This window comes from Dromaius novaehollandiae, chromosome Z, assembly GCF_036370855.1.
Source record: "Dromaius novaehollandiae isolate bDroNov1 chromosome Z, bDroNov1.hap1, whole genome shotgun sequence".
Lineage (NCBI taxonomy): Eukaryota > Metazoa > Chordata > Aves > Casuariiformes > Dromaiidae > Dromaius > Dromaius novaehollandiae.
In genome coordinates, this window is record NC_088132.1 from 35,916,400 (window position 1) to 35,932,670 (window position 16,271).

Consider the following 16,271-nt stretch of genomic DNA (forward strand, 5'->3'; position numbering starts at 1 on the left):
GAAGAGGAGCTGGGCAGCATGTTACTATTGTTAGAAAGAAAATTTCCCTCAATTATGACATTTCTCAATTTCAAATAGGTGTTTTTAGGCATTACCCACTGCAATGGCACCACCATAAAGTGGATGGATGGATCATGGCGGGTGTAACGGATGCCCACCTGGCTAAATGTCTACATGCTGAAGGTCAGAATTGTTCACACACTTTACTGATGTTGGAAGTCTGTGGCTTTCACTGGGAATGACGATTTTCTATTTGCACTAGAATTTTTTTCAGAAAACACACCACCTATATGAATTGATTTAAAAACTACAAGCATAAGGAGGCCTTCAGATTTACATATTTCCATGCCAGTGCATTTGCCAGACATTAAAGCAGCCTGAAGTGATTGTTTTACACACTATCCAAGAAATGAGTGTGCTATGGCTGTTGCATATTACAGGAAAAACATGCATATTGTCTGGCAAGGTTTCTAGGCAGAAATTATATGAAGTAAGATTTTTAAAAGATTCGATTGCAAATCCAAAATATACATTGATTCTGCCTTCATTTGCTGCCAGTGAATTCAGTGGGTTTATGCAGAGTTTGCACCTGCTTTCCAAAGTAGATATTGTCAGTCTAAGTGAATACATTTCTTTGATAAAAAATACATTTTTTAAAACAGTGAAAATGCAAGAGATCCAGTCCATCTGGTTGTGCTTAAACGTTTGATCCAGTCCCATATGTGAAAATATGTAGTTGGAGAAAACAGAAAATTTTGCTTCCAGAAATACATATACAAGAGCTTTTTGTGAAGTACAAGCAACTTTATTCCACCTTGTCTGCCAGCCATAAAAATATCCAGTGGCCGGAGTTCAGAGCTTATTTTAATTATTTGTCCGTGCTTACTGTTCTGCTGATTTAATTTATGAATACAGCCAGTCACTTAATGCTATTACTGTGGAGGCACACAGGGTGAACAATTTTATGGCCCAGTCATTAGCTGACTTGAATCAGTTCCAGTTTTCCAAATGAAAAGGTGACAAATTCAATACTCGGTGAATTCCATTTATTTTCTGTGACTTAAATTGGTTTCTAGTTCTTAATTTGTACTTTATTTTAATTGAGTGCCATTCTAAAATTCAATATATTTTTAAAACATAGCACAAGTAGTGGTTTTATTGATTAATGGTGTCTTAAATGTGCTGCTTTTTTCCATTTTGCAGAATAGGGCTATCTTTAATAAGAAAATATGCCATAGTGAGTTCTTACCTTTCTACAATTGCTGTCTACAATGAATAATTTGAATACAAATTATTCAGTTATTATGCAGAATACATAACCTGTATTTTGGTATGTTGGCAAGATTCAAACTTACTTAAATAACAAAAAACATTTTGCTAACAGAGTTAGGTTTATGCAGTGGCAAGGAAATAACACCTAGATTTATTTGAAATTTCTGTGAGGAAATCACTATGAAATAACACCTAGATTCATTTCAAATCTCTATGAGGAGGGTCTCCTCTACCACAGCTAACTGTCACCCCTCTTCCTATCTCAGATCAAAGAGGAAGTTGGACCCAGACATACACAGAGAGGGCTGGTCCTCCCTCCCTGATGCCAGGTCTTGCCAGAGGAGTGGCAGGAAAAGGCACACCTGAGGCAGTGGAGGAGAGCACAACTGCCTGATCCCAGCATGCATAGGAACGTAAAAGTTGATAGCAGCTTCTTTTACCACATAACCTATGTAACCCTACCAAGTGACCCCTAACCTTGGCCTTTATCTGCGTCCTGACTCTTCTCTTCTCTTACTGTATCACCCAGGATTTTTTTACATTTGAAATTCACTCTTTTCTAGCAAAGCCAACATCTGTATTTGCACGTCATTTAATTTTTTTTAATTGAAAGCACTTTAAATACTTCTTGAGTAGCCTTCTGAAGTTATACTATACTGCCCCATAGTAGAATAGACTTCTGATGGAAGCAGTTTTCTCACTATCATACTACAAATATTCCCTCCTCTACCTCTGTTCATCTTCAGTTTTCAAAGTACCACTCCAAGTATCACTGGCTGGATATCGGTTCACTGACTTTATATGTGCCTTTTATTCATACAGTTGCTGTGACAGTGGCAGATCAGATTGTTTTTCATTAACTTGTAAGGCACCATCATGCATGTGAGGTTGTAACCTGCCTAGAAAATCCAGCTTCATTCTAATAACATCTTTGCTTTTGATTCACAGAAAGAGTAGGGGGTGTATGAGGAACTGCACAGGGAAAATGTCCAGTGTTCAGCACTGTTTGGGGCTAAAGCAAAGATATAATTTGTACCCAGTTTGAACAACAAAACTGTAAGAGAAGTTGTAACACATCTCTTTGGCACTTCGTGTAGCAAGTAGTGTGTAATTAGCCCTCGTACGCATTTCAGAGAATTGTATCTTCCATTAGAAAGTCACACATACTGATCTCTACCCTATTTTTTAAGATGCTGCAAACCTTACACATACAAGCTTAGCATATGCCAAAGTCATAAAAAAATGCAGGATACAATCATAGCAGATACGACTCTTGGATGGTACATACAGCACGTGCTATAAAGAAATTCATTTAGAACTATTGGAGTATGAACAATTTTAAGTGAAGGCTAAATTTTCTTATCCTGATTCTGAAACATTTCTGTCTATATCAAGTTCTCCTAACAAGTTAAGACTGCACTGGCATTCTGCACAGACACAAGGCTCTGACACATGAGACCTTTTCCTCTAGCTGAACTGCACAAGGTCATCTGATTTGTAGCCTTTGGAAAGCATTTTTTTTTTCTTTTCAGGCAGTTAAAGGGCACTTCCATCAAGAACTAGGATGGACAAGGTAAGAAAGATGGAAGCCCATGGTATGTCCACTTACAAAGTAGAACCTTGCATTAGGTTTCAGATTGAAGGTTAGAATTCAGGGCATGAAAATGTAAACTTCTTAATAAGTAGAGAAAAGTACCTACATTTTTATGAGACAAACCCAATTCAGAATTGTAACTTTTGGATGACAGCGTATGAGTTTCTCAATTTAAAGTTTCTGAACTACATTTCCTATTTTGTATTACATACATATTTCAGTCTGTCTGAAACCCTTATTATATGGTTACCTTTCTTAGAACAAAACGGAATATCAAATCTGCCAAAATTATACACTCCACATAACATTCTGTTGAAAATTACAGTAGAATCACATAATAAAATAAGGCCTAGATAAAACTACTGCTTTGGTGATGCCCTCTGTAACACTGAGAAGAATGCTACAGTTAACAATTTTGACCTCTGGAAGCCCAAAGTGGTGAGGTGTTTATAAAATGAAAGAGTTGACAATTTTTTCTTACAGCTCAAAATTATTCTCTTTGGCATCTCATCTATCTGAAATTCACACAATATAGCCAAAAGAAAGGCAGTCAAGGAAAAAGGGGCTCTTACACTACTATACTTAATAAATTACCATGCATAAATACAGGGCAGTGCCTGTGCAGTTTCAAGACACTCTGTTATTTGAACATTATTCAATTCCCCTGCTATATTTCAGAATTACTTTCATTGCATGTCCAAATTACTGCTTTTATTTCATATGACGGCATATCACACGTTAATTCGAACAGTAAAGATCATTGTTCAAGCAGCAGCATTGCCACAACAATCCATGTTAGACCTCACATCTGATGCCTGCAAACCTGTATTTAGTTATCTTGTTCTAGCAATGTAACCACATTTTCACACGGCTTGGCCCAAATGGCTTCATTTTGCAGTCCCCGCTTTGCAGTCCCAACTGATCTCTGCTGACTTTAATATATCTGGTTAGATCTGCATTGTACTTTAAACTAGCCTTGAAACAGGGCTTACAGCCAGATTTACTAGCTCTCCATGTTACATATCTGAGACAGTGTCCCATGTGCTGCCTCTGCAGTAATTGTGCTGGTACTCCAGGGAGGAGAACTTTGCAGGCACGTGCTTCGTACTGTAGATTGCTGCCAACTGCAGTGTGGCGTGGCCTGGCCCAGCCGCTTCCATTTATCTCATCTGCCCTTGCAGCAATGCTGTATTAACAACATTGAGAAGACCGACCAGCAGATGATCCTTTCCAAGAGATGTCTGTATTCCTGCTGCAATTTTCCGTAATGGTAATTTGGATATGGAGCACTTGAGCCTTTGGGGAGTTCCAGATTTCACATTGACCCTGAGATCAGGCAGCTCAAGTGTAGCATAGATGTAAGCTTTGGCTGCTAACACCTAAGTTAATTAGCTTCAACTGTGTTGACTCTATATTTTCAAAGGAGAGACATGTTTTTGCAGCAGTGTAGATGGAAATAGATCCGATTGCAAACAGCTCCTGGAATTGCTCTTCACCTCTTCAGTTGTATTTCCTTGCAAGATTTGGAAAAAAGTTAATCCTGATAATGTCTCTAGCTTTTCTTCTTCTGTGGTCGTATGCACACCTCCCTGGTTGTCTGCACACCCCAGAGCTTGTACATAAGTATTGCCAGCTCTGTGAACGATATGGGCCGTGTTGTAGAAATGGAGGGAGACAGCGACTGGAAGCAGGGTAGCTCCTGTTGTAAAGAATTTTCAGACTATCTTTTATTTCTCTATTTTTAAGATTGCCACTACATAATAATCCCGCAACAAACAAAAAAAGTGCTTTATTGGGACAGGGACAAATCTATGATTTTGCAGCTTGATAGGTGTTTTAAAGTGTCACTGTATATAATCAATTTGATACCATGTTACTTAGGCTGTTTTTTATATCCTAAATTGCTTTTGAATATAATGATAGTTAGAACAGAATAGTAAATGTGACAGTAATAAAAATATTGATAAAAATATGTTTTTTCTTTTAAAAAGCATTACTCAGTAGATGACCATATGATTGTTTTCAGTGTGCTATGTGAAAACAAAATGTGTTAAACCTTTTTCAACTATGTTAATGATACCCCTCACATTTCCACCAATATGGATAACTACATCCTTCTTCATTACTGGCATTAAATGTGCTACAGTCATTCTATTAAAGCACATTCCTAATGTTCTGATTATCTTTTACCTTCCTCTGAATCACAGAACACAACGGACAAAGCTGACAAAATGCAGGTATTATTTCTTCTTCAAGATCAAGTTTTACTGCTATTTGTTTTAAGGTTGCAGAACCATTTGGATTGACACCTGCTATTTGTCCAAAATTTCAGTCAAGCTTCTGTTTGAGACAAGTTTATTACCAAAAAAAGTAAATGTACAAAAATTGTATGCTTTGCCAGTCAGACAGAATGTCACCAAATAGGAGAGGACTTTCTTCCTTCCCCATGTACATGCTCGCTGATGCTCTTCACAACAAGGTAGCATTTCTAGGATAATGCCGAAAGTAAGGATTACCCCATATATAATTCAGTAGCACCAAATTCTTCTCTTTTTTATTTTTTTCCTGATAATCCTATTTGAAATTACAGCTACTGCAGTTACCTGTTTCAAATTACATTTTAGTTTTACTTCTTCCTCTTACAAAGAAAAGCAAACATATTTTCTAAATTAAGCAGTGACAGAGATAATAAGACATCCTTGGTGGAATCCATTTTGTCAACTGCTTGTTGATGAATTTGAAATCTTACAGCATTTCCGTTATGATATAATTGATTTGCTTCTTCTGCAGTCAGCCTTGCATCATCTTTATCTGCTGGAAGGTTGGTTTTTTTTTTTTTTTTTTTTTTTGAGTTTCTACTTAATTTTTTCTTTGAATAAGGAATCTTTGATCACATATGACACGATTTGCTACAGTGAAGGCACAGTTTTTAGTGTTGTCTGTACTGTCTCTTTTGCTTGACCCTCAGTTTATTTTAGTTCTTCAATGACTTGCACATTTTTGGATCAAATAAGCCTTAGTCACAAGCTATTCTTGAATGGATTTTCTGTGCCAGTCCCTTATTGGATTGTGTAATTTCTTCCCAGTTTGGCAAAACTCTTCTAATTTCCTTAATCCCATCATATGTTCTGAGGTTGCTTCATTTATTTTTTATTTTGTTTATAAGGCAGAAATGTTTCATAAACAGCAGTGTTTTGGTGATTGGTGATTCTGTTGAGTTTCCACAATCTCAGCAAACCTTTTTTGCTGAAATTTAGGAGTGCTTACGCTGCCCAGCAGGGAGTATCTTTTAGTGCTGTCACATGTCTAAAATGACACCTAGTTCTCTTCATTCATGCTGGTAGCAGTTACAGATTGTTCTAGTTTGATTAGATGGACAGACTCCCAGGGAACCATCAGATAAATCTAATTCCCCAAATAACTAAGTTTTTATAACTTTTAACATTTTTACCCCTGTAAATGAGCTGTTTATTCACAGTCCAGTGGATTGTTTGGTTTGCTTTTCAGTTTTGTTGTCAGCTCTGCTGTTACGTATTTGAACAAGGCTTTGTAAATACAGAATGATGCACTAAGATGTATGGGACCAAAATGATTCCTTGTGTGGTTTAAGTGAGTTCAACCGAATGGCTTCAGCAGTATTACAAGAATTTCAGTAATTGCAATCACCCCTGCCTTTTTTCTTTTCTTATAATCCTTGGGAGTTACTTCAAACAGAATGAGCATATACATTATTGGGGATTTAGAAAAGGAAGGGGAAAGCAGAACTCCAATATTGACAGCAGAATTATGGCCTTGACCCATCCAGATTGCTAGGGGTAATGGCCTGTTCTCTATGAGAACTTAAAGTGAGAATAACTCAGCTATGACTAAAGTTGTCAGATGTGTGAATTAGCAGTTGTACCACAAATTCTTGTTCTTAGGAGAAACTTGTCTGGTAGTAAAAGGAAAAAAAACTTTACAGTTCTGGAAACTTGGACATATATTTTTCAGAGAACTCTGTTTCTGGGTGATTCTAGTCTTAATGTCACAGCAAATATGTAATTCTCTTGCAGCTTAAGAAACATTTAAGCAGTACTATTTTTTCAATAAAATGACACAAAAATGAGTCATACTCATATTTTAATATACCAAATTCAGCAGACCGTATGCTATTTAGTGTATTACTTCAATTGATTTCACTCTGCCTGCACAGTTTCAAGGCTCTGCAGACTTTTGCACTGAAAATACCTAACAGCTTTATTAAACAGAGAAACAATGCTGGTGAAACAAGGTGAGATACTATGGTTCGTGGGATGCGGAAGGAATGATTTCTGTAGAAATTCTGCAGATCACTGTATACATTCTGAACGTAACTGGGGGAAACAGAACATGTACGGTGCAGCTAGCATGAGGGTAATTGTCACCCACTGCCTTGCCTGTGTAAATAAAGATTCATCTGAAAAAGCTACTAACATTTCACTGATCATGCTCAGTCAATCTTGGAAACTGCTTCCAGAGAACTCCTTTTCTGACTCTGGTCACTCATCTGGTTTTGGTCACCAAAGCAAGACAGAGGTTATTTTACATAGGTCACAAGTTCTTTAAGAAAAACAGTAACTGTACAGAACATCATGTTGGAAAGTTAAAGAAAAATACTGGATCAACATTTTCATTAGGGAGGGTTGATTTTCATTTAATAGTATGAGACAGCTGAACAAGGTGAGGCATCTTAGGCTATTGTTTTGGCCATACTTTGCTTTCTAGTATGACACATTTCTCTAATGAAATTTAGGTTTCATATAACACAAAAGGAAGCCAAAAGGTCTTTAAAAATAATCTGTATGTCTGGAGAGCACTTACTGCCTGAAGCGATTTCAGAATATACCTGACAAATGGCATGGGGATTTGTCGTTGTAGCGGAGATATCCTAGTATAAAAATGGACTTAAACAATGGTGAGTCGCACTTAATGGTTTTTTGAACATAAAAATATTCCAACAAAACCAGTTTGTTAATGGCAGATTACAGGTATTTGTATAGATGTAAGCTTCTCTTCACAGAAATTGGATTTGGCCAGCAAAATAGAAATGGAGTCTTTTTGCTTATACTACAGAGAGGTTTTATACATCTTACCAGGGAATATGGCTTTGTTATGACAGTGGTGTCTGACAGATTACAGTGCTTTCATATATCATCAATAAATAGTTTCCTCTCCTACCTCTTACTTATAATTCTAATGAAACGCTTGGATAGAGAATGAGCTGAATGCGTATGGCCATCATTTTGCCAGCAATCTGTAGAACTACAAACACTTGAAAAAAATTATTTTTTGTGTAATTCCAATCTGTATGCTCCCAGCAAACTAGAATTAGATTCCTAAATGCCGGCAGGAATAGGATTTAAGACGTAATCCTCTCGTCAGTATTCCCTACTAGTAGATTCAGGCAGTTCTTGCTGTATGAGCTGACTTTTGTAGATGCTATTCTCATGCATATAGCTTTCCTCTTACATTTTATAAGGAGCTGTCAAACCACCCAAAGTGAGATCTCTGAATTCCACTAAGCATCTGAGCTCTTGAATTAGGCACTGAAACAATGCCTGTAGCAGCTCTGCTTCCTTCAGCTATTTAGCCTCAAATATGAGGAACGTCTGTTCCTAATTAAACCATTTAATGGCATCAAATAAAGCAGGAATGTAGATCTCATTTGTTACAGGATATAAATATGCTTACAAGTACATAAAAAGATGGTAATGGCATTTATAATAGGAAGCGTTCTAAGCAGTAGAGCTTCAAAATGTGGTGTGCCTTTGGAACTTAATCCAGGCTTTTCCAAAATGATAGTCTCTTTGTATCTGAGTTTGATTTGGGCTTTTACAGAGATCAGGATCCACTTATGAAATCTGGGGTACAGTTCAAATGTTCATAGCTAATGTTTTGATTCAGGGATTTTTAAAGAATTTTCACAGCCTAAGGACTCCATTCCACTTTCTTACAAAACCTTACATAGCCAGAAGTGCTACTCTCTACCTGAAAGTGGTGAAGAGTTTGAAACCTTCTCTTTCCTTCCTGGATCTCACTGTATCTGATTGGCTCAGTCACCTCCAGTTCCCAATGTTATAGTGCATTATGAAATGCAGATAATGGCAGTCTTTAAGAGGTGTATTTTTCACTTACATACACTAGGCTCACTTATTTAGAACAACAGTAGAATTATCATCTAGAAGTACTACTTCATTGTAAGGTTAGTAAAGTGGAAAACAATCTATAGTGCGTGCTATTCTGTCTAAAGCTAAGAGCACTCCTGTTTTTTAGAGGCTGACACACAGAAGTACTTCTTAAGTTTAAACCTCCACTTTGACATTTTGAATCAATGACATCGTTAGATTTGTATGCAGCCACCAAAGAAGACAATCAGTAGTTTACTGATGGGAGATTACATTTGTTTATTCTCTTTTTGTTGTTGTTGTTTTTTAATATGTGAGGTTAGCAGGGCAGCTCTCCATCTGCACCCTAGCTACCCTCAGCTGCTGCTTTCACTACTACCACAAAAAAATGAAACCTCCAGGGCAAATACTGGTGCACAGTTTCGCAGCAACACTCAAGCCCTCAGCCCATTCTGCATGTTGATCTGGGCATAAGGGTAGGGAAAGAACAGGTTGCTACAAATATTTCAACTTTTTTATTCTGAAAGTAAGGGCCTTCCTAGTGTTTTGCATAAACATCATTATCATTCGGCCTAACTTCAGTGCCAGTTCAACAATTTACATCTCCTTGGGAAATGTGACAATTTGCTGTAACATGCTTCAGTTCATCTGCTGGCACCTAACCTACTTGCTAAAGGAAAGAATTACTGAACTACGAATAATACACTGTTTTTCCTAAAGGAAAAACAGAGCCTACAGCTCTGTATCTTTTCCTGTTTTATGTTCTTGACATCACAGCCATCCTACCTCTGGAGATGGGGTACAGGACAGAACTCTTTTAGTAGCCCTTGAAAATAGGCAGATTGTCCAGACTGTCAAGGTTATGCTAAGGAACAGAGAGGAGTTGCTGCTGTGACACAAATACAGGATATTCAAGCCGGCTAAGTTAGGGGAGTCTTACTGCTGCTGTAATACACTGTAGAGCTGGGAATCACCCATCAGCTGCCCTAGTAGGCTAAAGCATGAAAGGTAGCACATATGCATTTTTCTTCCACTAATGCTCTTTCTTCCCTCTTCCCCCAACCTCCCCACACAAATGCTGAAGATGCTGAAGCCATCTTAGATACTTGTCAGTACAAGCCACCAAATGGTGACACTCCGAAACATCTTTTTAGTTCCATATTTTTGTATGGGAAGTATTTTTTGTATCTTCTTGTCTTTGTCTTCATGTTTTTTTTCTCTTTCTTGTTGTATCTAAGTGGTAGAATCTTTTCATTAATGCCAAGAATAGGATCAAATTTTGTAAAGCAAAATTTAAAAAGTGGTAAATCTGATACCAAAATTGAATTAAAAATGGTAGCAGTAAGCATTTGATTTCATTACATTAGTTTATGTTCTATTACAAGATTACTGTTATATTATTGCAAGGTTCTACTACAAGATCCACATGCTGCTGAAGATCTCGGATTCTAATTTTTAAAGAGTTACTAAAAATATATTATTTGCCATAGGAGCTGCATAATTTTTATAAATAAATAGTAAGAGATAAATACAATAAAAAGGAATAAAAATAATAAATACATAAATATTGTAATAAGTAAAAAGAGATCATGAAGTATTGTCGGCATACAATTAAGGCAAGATGGGCATAAGAGGTAAAATGGTGTTCGATTTAATCAACTTTGCTCAAAGTTATAAACTAATTTGCAAAGTTGTGTTTAACTTTATTATAAATACCTGATTCTTAAAGTTGCAGTCCATGACTAGAAGAGTGCAACTATGACCAGAACAGAGTAATGGTATTCAGGACTAATGGAATTAGCAGCAAAAAAACCAGCTTTCTGTTATAGACAGCAGTTTTGGGAACTACAAAAAGAAACTGATATAAAAAGTAGGACTGCTCAGGAAGTGCTCGGCTGTAGCGGCCCCTTCCATCCTTACTCAGCAGTCCTCTCCTTTCCATGTTATGTACATGTGTTTCTTAGTCTTTTATGTTAACATCCACCATAAAGCTACTTTGTCGATTGCAAAATTGCCAGCTTGCTTATTTGTACTGACAATCCCATGAAGAATATGGTATTCAGAAACATATGCAAGCTATAGTTCTTTGTATAATTTTTACTGCATCCTTGGTTGGCGTTTATAAGGAAAATCAATGAAAATGATAACCAGAAAATTAAGACTTCAATAAACTTCTAACATCTTGTTTAAAAACAAATTTGAAAGAAAAAGAAGAAATAAATTTTAAAGTAATTACAGCCTAATCTTTTATGATAGGGCATTATCACTCCACAGTCACACTGGAAAAGGGACTTCTGATGTCCAGTGTTGAACAGAATCTCCCTCACAGTATTCCATGATACTGCTTCTGGCTGTTAGGGCAGCTGATGAAAGCTGCCATCACAATCCATTAGAGAAGGACATTGTCCCTCTATTTTTGCTGCATGAGCAGTGTATCGGAACAAAACACAAAACAGACTTTATACAATCAGACTAAGAAAGACGCTGTGGAATTTCTTTTATATAAACTTATACTTTATTTGAAAACTTCTAAAAAGCAGTATATTAGAACATGATTTAGAATTTTAAAATTTCTGCTATATTTTAGTACCCATAAAATAATCCCTAACAGTTAACAGCTAATAATAAATCCCCTAAACAGCTAACAAGAGTGAGGAAGCTATTCATTAGTCAATATGTATGATATAAAGTGCTAATATTATTGTTTTAACCATTCTTTTTATGGTATAAGAGCTATTTTCTCCGTTAAGTATGCACACTGTCTCTGCTTATTGCTGATCTGGTACTACACAAATTATAAAGTATGGCCTGTCTTCAGAATCTGACAGTCTAAACAGCCAGTATACAAATAAAAGAAGGAGAATGGATTATGACAAAAAGTCTCAGCAGTGATGTTGGTATAAACCGTATAAACCTTTTAGTTTCAGGTTTGTTTGGAGGGCATTTTCTGCTTCGTTCTCTTCATTTTATGTTCCATCAAAGTCCTCTGCATAAGAGTTTTTTTTCTTTCAACCACTTATCAAGTCTTTATTTCTTAAAATATATATTCATAAGGATATATATATGAAGTGGCAATTACAGTAGAAGAGATGTTTATGGCATATTTTCTCTCTCTCAAGGTAATAACCTTCATCACCACATATTTCTCATTTTTTGAGTCCTTTTCTTCTACATACCATTCTGCATATCCTTTATTTTTATTTAATACTAAAAAAAAGGCAGACTGAGAGCATTTAAATTTCAAAATTAAGATAAAATAGATCTCAGACATGTTTTACAGGTCATTTGGTTATATTTGGTCTCAAGAGGTAGAAAATAATTAGTGATCAATAATGATCAAATGAGGAAAGATACAAGAGATATGTGCTTTTAAGTCTCAAATATATAAAATGTTATTTTGGATAACTACATATAAATACTGGTGATTAATTTTATCACATCTTGCACAGTAGCTCAAATAGACTGTCTCTTAATAACCTAGCATTAGGTTAATTAAAGTTTCATTTGTCCAGATAAGATCCTCTCATGTACTTCTCTGGTTAACAAGACATACGCTTGCTTAGAACTATCTAAAAAATAAAGTGGATCAGTGATTCTAGATGGATTAAAACCTTCATCCACCAAACGAAATTTCTGTTGTTTGAAAGTTCCAGTTATTTCCATTGTTTCCTATGGAAGAAAGAAAGATTTATTATTCAGTAGATAGACAGAGCTCTTCTTTTGCTCACATTCACATTTATTTTAAGTCTTACTTGATATGAGTAATTCTGTTTACTCTCATCACACATTTTGTAATGTTTTGTTCAAGCTTCTTTTTAATGTCAGTGTGTCCCTTGGGAAAAGGAGTGGGAGGCATCTCCAGTGAGACTTTTTTTTGCTATCTATTTTTTTTCTAAACTTTGTCTCGCTTTCCAATCACTTTGAACAATGTAAAACTCCTCTCTTTCCTTCCCCTTTCCTTTCATTGCAGTCATGTCTAGTACATCTCCTTTTTCTTGTTTCCTGTCACAACAACAGACAACTTCCATCTGCCTTGTTTCTCTAACACATCCATTTCTCCAGTAGTTCCACTCCATCTACCTACTCATTTCTTCTTACACTCCCACACTGCCCTGGTCTTTTCTACATTCGAAACAAATAAGATTTAGCCTTTTCCATCAAAAATTTCTGCCGCAAAAACCACTAACCTCCCCAGTGAACACCTTTTTTCATTTTCACCTCAAACATCACTGATGAGCATATGATTAACAATCAGTTTTGGATTCAATAACTCTACTGTCATTCTAGATCATTCCAGTTAAGTCTCTGCCATTGCACTCCATTGTTTCCTTAAATACTCCTGCCAGATTCGTAATGGCCTCTTTCTTATGAAAGATTAGTGCAAGCATTGCTTATCTCCTTGAGCTGTTAGCAGCCCTCAATGCATTCATTAATTCTGCTCTTGACACTAAGCCACGCTCCCTGGACTTCTGTGAGTTTGTTGCCTTCTGATTCTCCTCCTCTATCCTCCTGTCCTCTCCCCCACACTTTATGACCTCTCTCTGTCATCATCTCTTCTACCCTTACATTTACAAATATGTGTATACTCTGCAAACAGAAAATAAAGTATCACCTCCAACAATTCACAGAGCTGTATCTAATCCAGATCTACCTGCTTTGGTTGATCTAAAAAACTGACATATTCTAATGTATGATTACATATCCAATCAAGGACAATGGGTTCTTAATTTCATTTTTTTTCCTTGAAGTTCCACGCACTACCTCCCTTCCTGGTTAATGAGAGCAATACCACCATTTACTCATCTGTAATGTGGGCATTTTAATTCGAATCTAATTCAGTCAAAGCCAAGTTCCAGATACATCAAAGATTTAGATTCCTTCTGCACAGCATCTCTGTGATAAAGGCTTTTCTGTCCATCTGTATAGCAATTTATCTAATCTAGGTTCTCATCATTTCATTAACTGATGGCTGCAACATTCTCAAGTGTATTCTTGCTTGCTCATATCAGAATGCTACTGCAAAGAATATCTTTCTACACTTAATGAAATACATCTTTTCAGTTTTCATTTCTGATTGGCCCAGAGTGCTAACATAACCTGTGTTCTCTTTTCAAACAACCATCTATTTTTTTCTCATCTTCCCCTCAGACTTAGGAGACTCCCTTCATAAACATCTTTCCTGCTTGCCTTTGTCATGATGTTTCCAAAACACTTACCAAAAAGTTAAGATGCTGATAAGCAATACTGTGTGTTTTCTATACCCTTCCCTTTTTTCTAGCCATAAATAGTCTCTTATATTACATTTAAATTATGAACTCTTTGAGGGAGGGACTAATTTTTTATTCCGAACTGGAGAGCAACCACAGCAAGGTAGTAGTACACAATTGGGGATGATAGGCACTCTGATGATAATGATGGTGGCAATAATAAACGCTTTTAATTCAGGACCAATAAATGTGGTACCTTTTTAAATGCTTTAACCTTTTTGCAGCTGTATTGCACTGCACATAACATCTCATTTGTTGTGTATTATCAGTGTGTCTCCTGCTTTAGCTTTACTTCTCTGCTGTCTCATTTCCACTAAATAAAATGGATTTTAGATTATTTTCTGCAGATGCACTGGTTCTCATTTTACTAATCTGAATCTTTTTGTTTATGCTTCTAATCTCCCTAAATCCTTCTGTATGATCTCTATCCTTACTGATATATGCAGTTCCTCCCAGTTTAACATAATCTGCAAATTTCATTAAGTGTTTGTGTAATTCCTCTTCCAAGACCTCATTAATGAAGATAGTAAATAGGACCAGTCCAAAAAATACTAAAAAACTATAAAACTAAATTACATGATATGTGAGCAAACTCTTTCTTTCTGTTTGCCATACTGACTTTTATTCCTTTAACCATTGCTATGTTTACACGATGTAGATGTTTATAAGCATAGTGCAGTAATGCAGTTTACCTGGACTCTTAAGAAAAGAGGACAGGCATAACTTGGTAGATAGGTCACAACTTGCTTATACACTTGCTCCAAGTCCAGTGTTGTATTCTCCTTTAAAATAAGAGAGGCCATTCCTGCTTTTCCTTCATGAGCTGGAGGAAAGGAAGGGAGACATAACATTTTAAAGAGTAATAAAATTTAATTTTTGTCATTAACCTTACATTTAAAAAAGAACTATAGCACATTAATAAACTGACAATAATATATCACTTTCTGAGTTTCAGTAACACAAGCAAATTTTATTTATATCTTATATGGTATTGCATCTTTTTGGAGATTGAGCTGTTACAGTTAAGAAATAATGCCATAAACAAGTTAGGCAGGTTAGCCTAAATGGAGTACCATCTATCTATGTTCAGTATTAATCAGTACATATTAATAAACATCAATACCATCCCTCTCTCTCAAAAACAGAGCACTGAGCTTCTTTCCCAGATTTGCCAATTATGTCTTCTAATCAGTTTTAGTTTTTCTCTCTTGGCACTATCTTCTCTCAAGGCTGTGGATCTGAATGTTTTTGGCCAAGAGAGAGATCGAAAGTGTCAAGAAGTTCTAACTGGTTTGGGAAGGAAGGCAGCACTTTGGGTCTAGGGAAAGACTGAAACGGGTAAAATACTGTAAAAACAATAAACTTCAACAATCAAAATAACTGCTCATTTTAACCATCAGCTAGCAATAATAACAGAGACATTCTACCATTGCCTCCTTACAATCCTTTTCTGGCAATGCTACAACTTTTGTGGTGAAATTGTTTTGTATGTGTTTAACTACAATTACCAAGACAGTGTCACATACACTGGTTATTTCTTTATAAAGGTAAGAATCTACAGGTAAATGTTGTATATTAAATGAGAATCCCTCACATTTTAATCTTGAGTCTACTTTTCAGTTACTCTTCTTTATTAGGATTTTTCTTGTGTGGTGGTCTTAAAATAGGGGTAAATGACACCTTTATCAAATTTAAAACTCTTCTATCATTCAAGAATATTCTAAAGAGGATTTAGCATGAATGGAAATCACACCTAGATTTCTGCATGACAACTAAGTAAAAAAAAATTATTGAAATTATATTCTTTTCTTTCTTAGTATATAGTTTGTTTTCTTCTCCTTTTCTCCCTTATCCAGTCCTTGGTTTTCGAAAAATTCCTGTTTATAGATGGTTTATTAGGCTGAGTTAAAGTGAATTAAGACAGCAGAATTGCTTCACTTAGTAATGAATATACTTTTCTTTAGAGTAACTTTAATTCTTACCTTGTTGACATGA

The 16,271-nt window shown here is 36.0% G+C and overlaps 1 protein-coding gene and 1 long non-coding RNA gene across 3 annotated transcripts in view; one reads left to right on the forward strand and one right to left on the reverse strand.

The window, feature by feature from the left end:
• LOC135324968 (uncharacterized) overlaps positions 1-16,271 on the forward strand; it is a 37,414-nt gene that overhangs the window by 859 nt on the left and 20,284 nt on the right. The window contains exons 2-3 of the long non-coding RNA XR_010386184.1: positions 79-183; positions 2,805-2,845. This is a non-coding gene — a long non-coding RNA (uncharacterized LOC135324968). The remainder of the gene's footprint in view (positions 1-78; positions 184-2,804; positions 2,846-16,271) is intronic.
• LOC112992373 (long-chain fatty acid transport protein 6-like) overlaps positions 11,502-16,271 on the reverse strand; it is a 41,042-nt gene continuing 36,272 nt past the window's right edge. For both annotated transcript variants that reach the window (XM_064502178.1, XM_026115386.2), the window contains exons 9-10: positions 14,969-15,099; positions 11,502-12,678 (exon numbers count right to left, since the gene is read on the reverse strand). In XM_064502178.1, the coding sequence (XP_064358248.1) occupies positions 12,502-12,678; positions 14,969-15,099 (308 nt within the window). In that variant the 3' untranslated portion in view covers positions 11,502-12,501. The remainder of the gene's footprint in view (positions 12,679-14,968; positions 15,100-16,271) is intronic.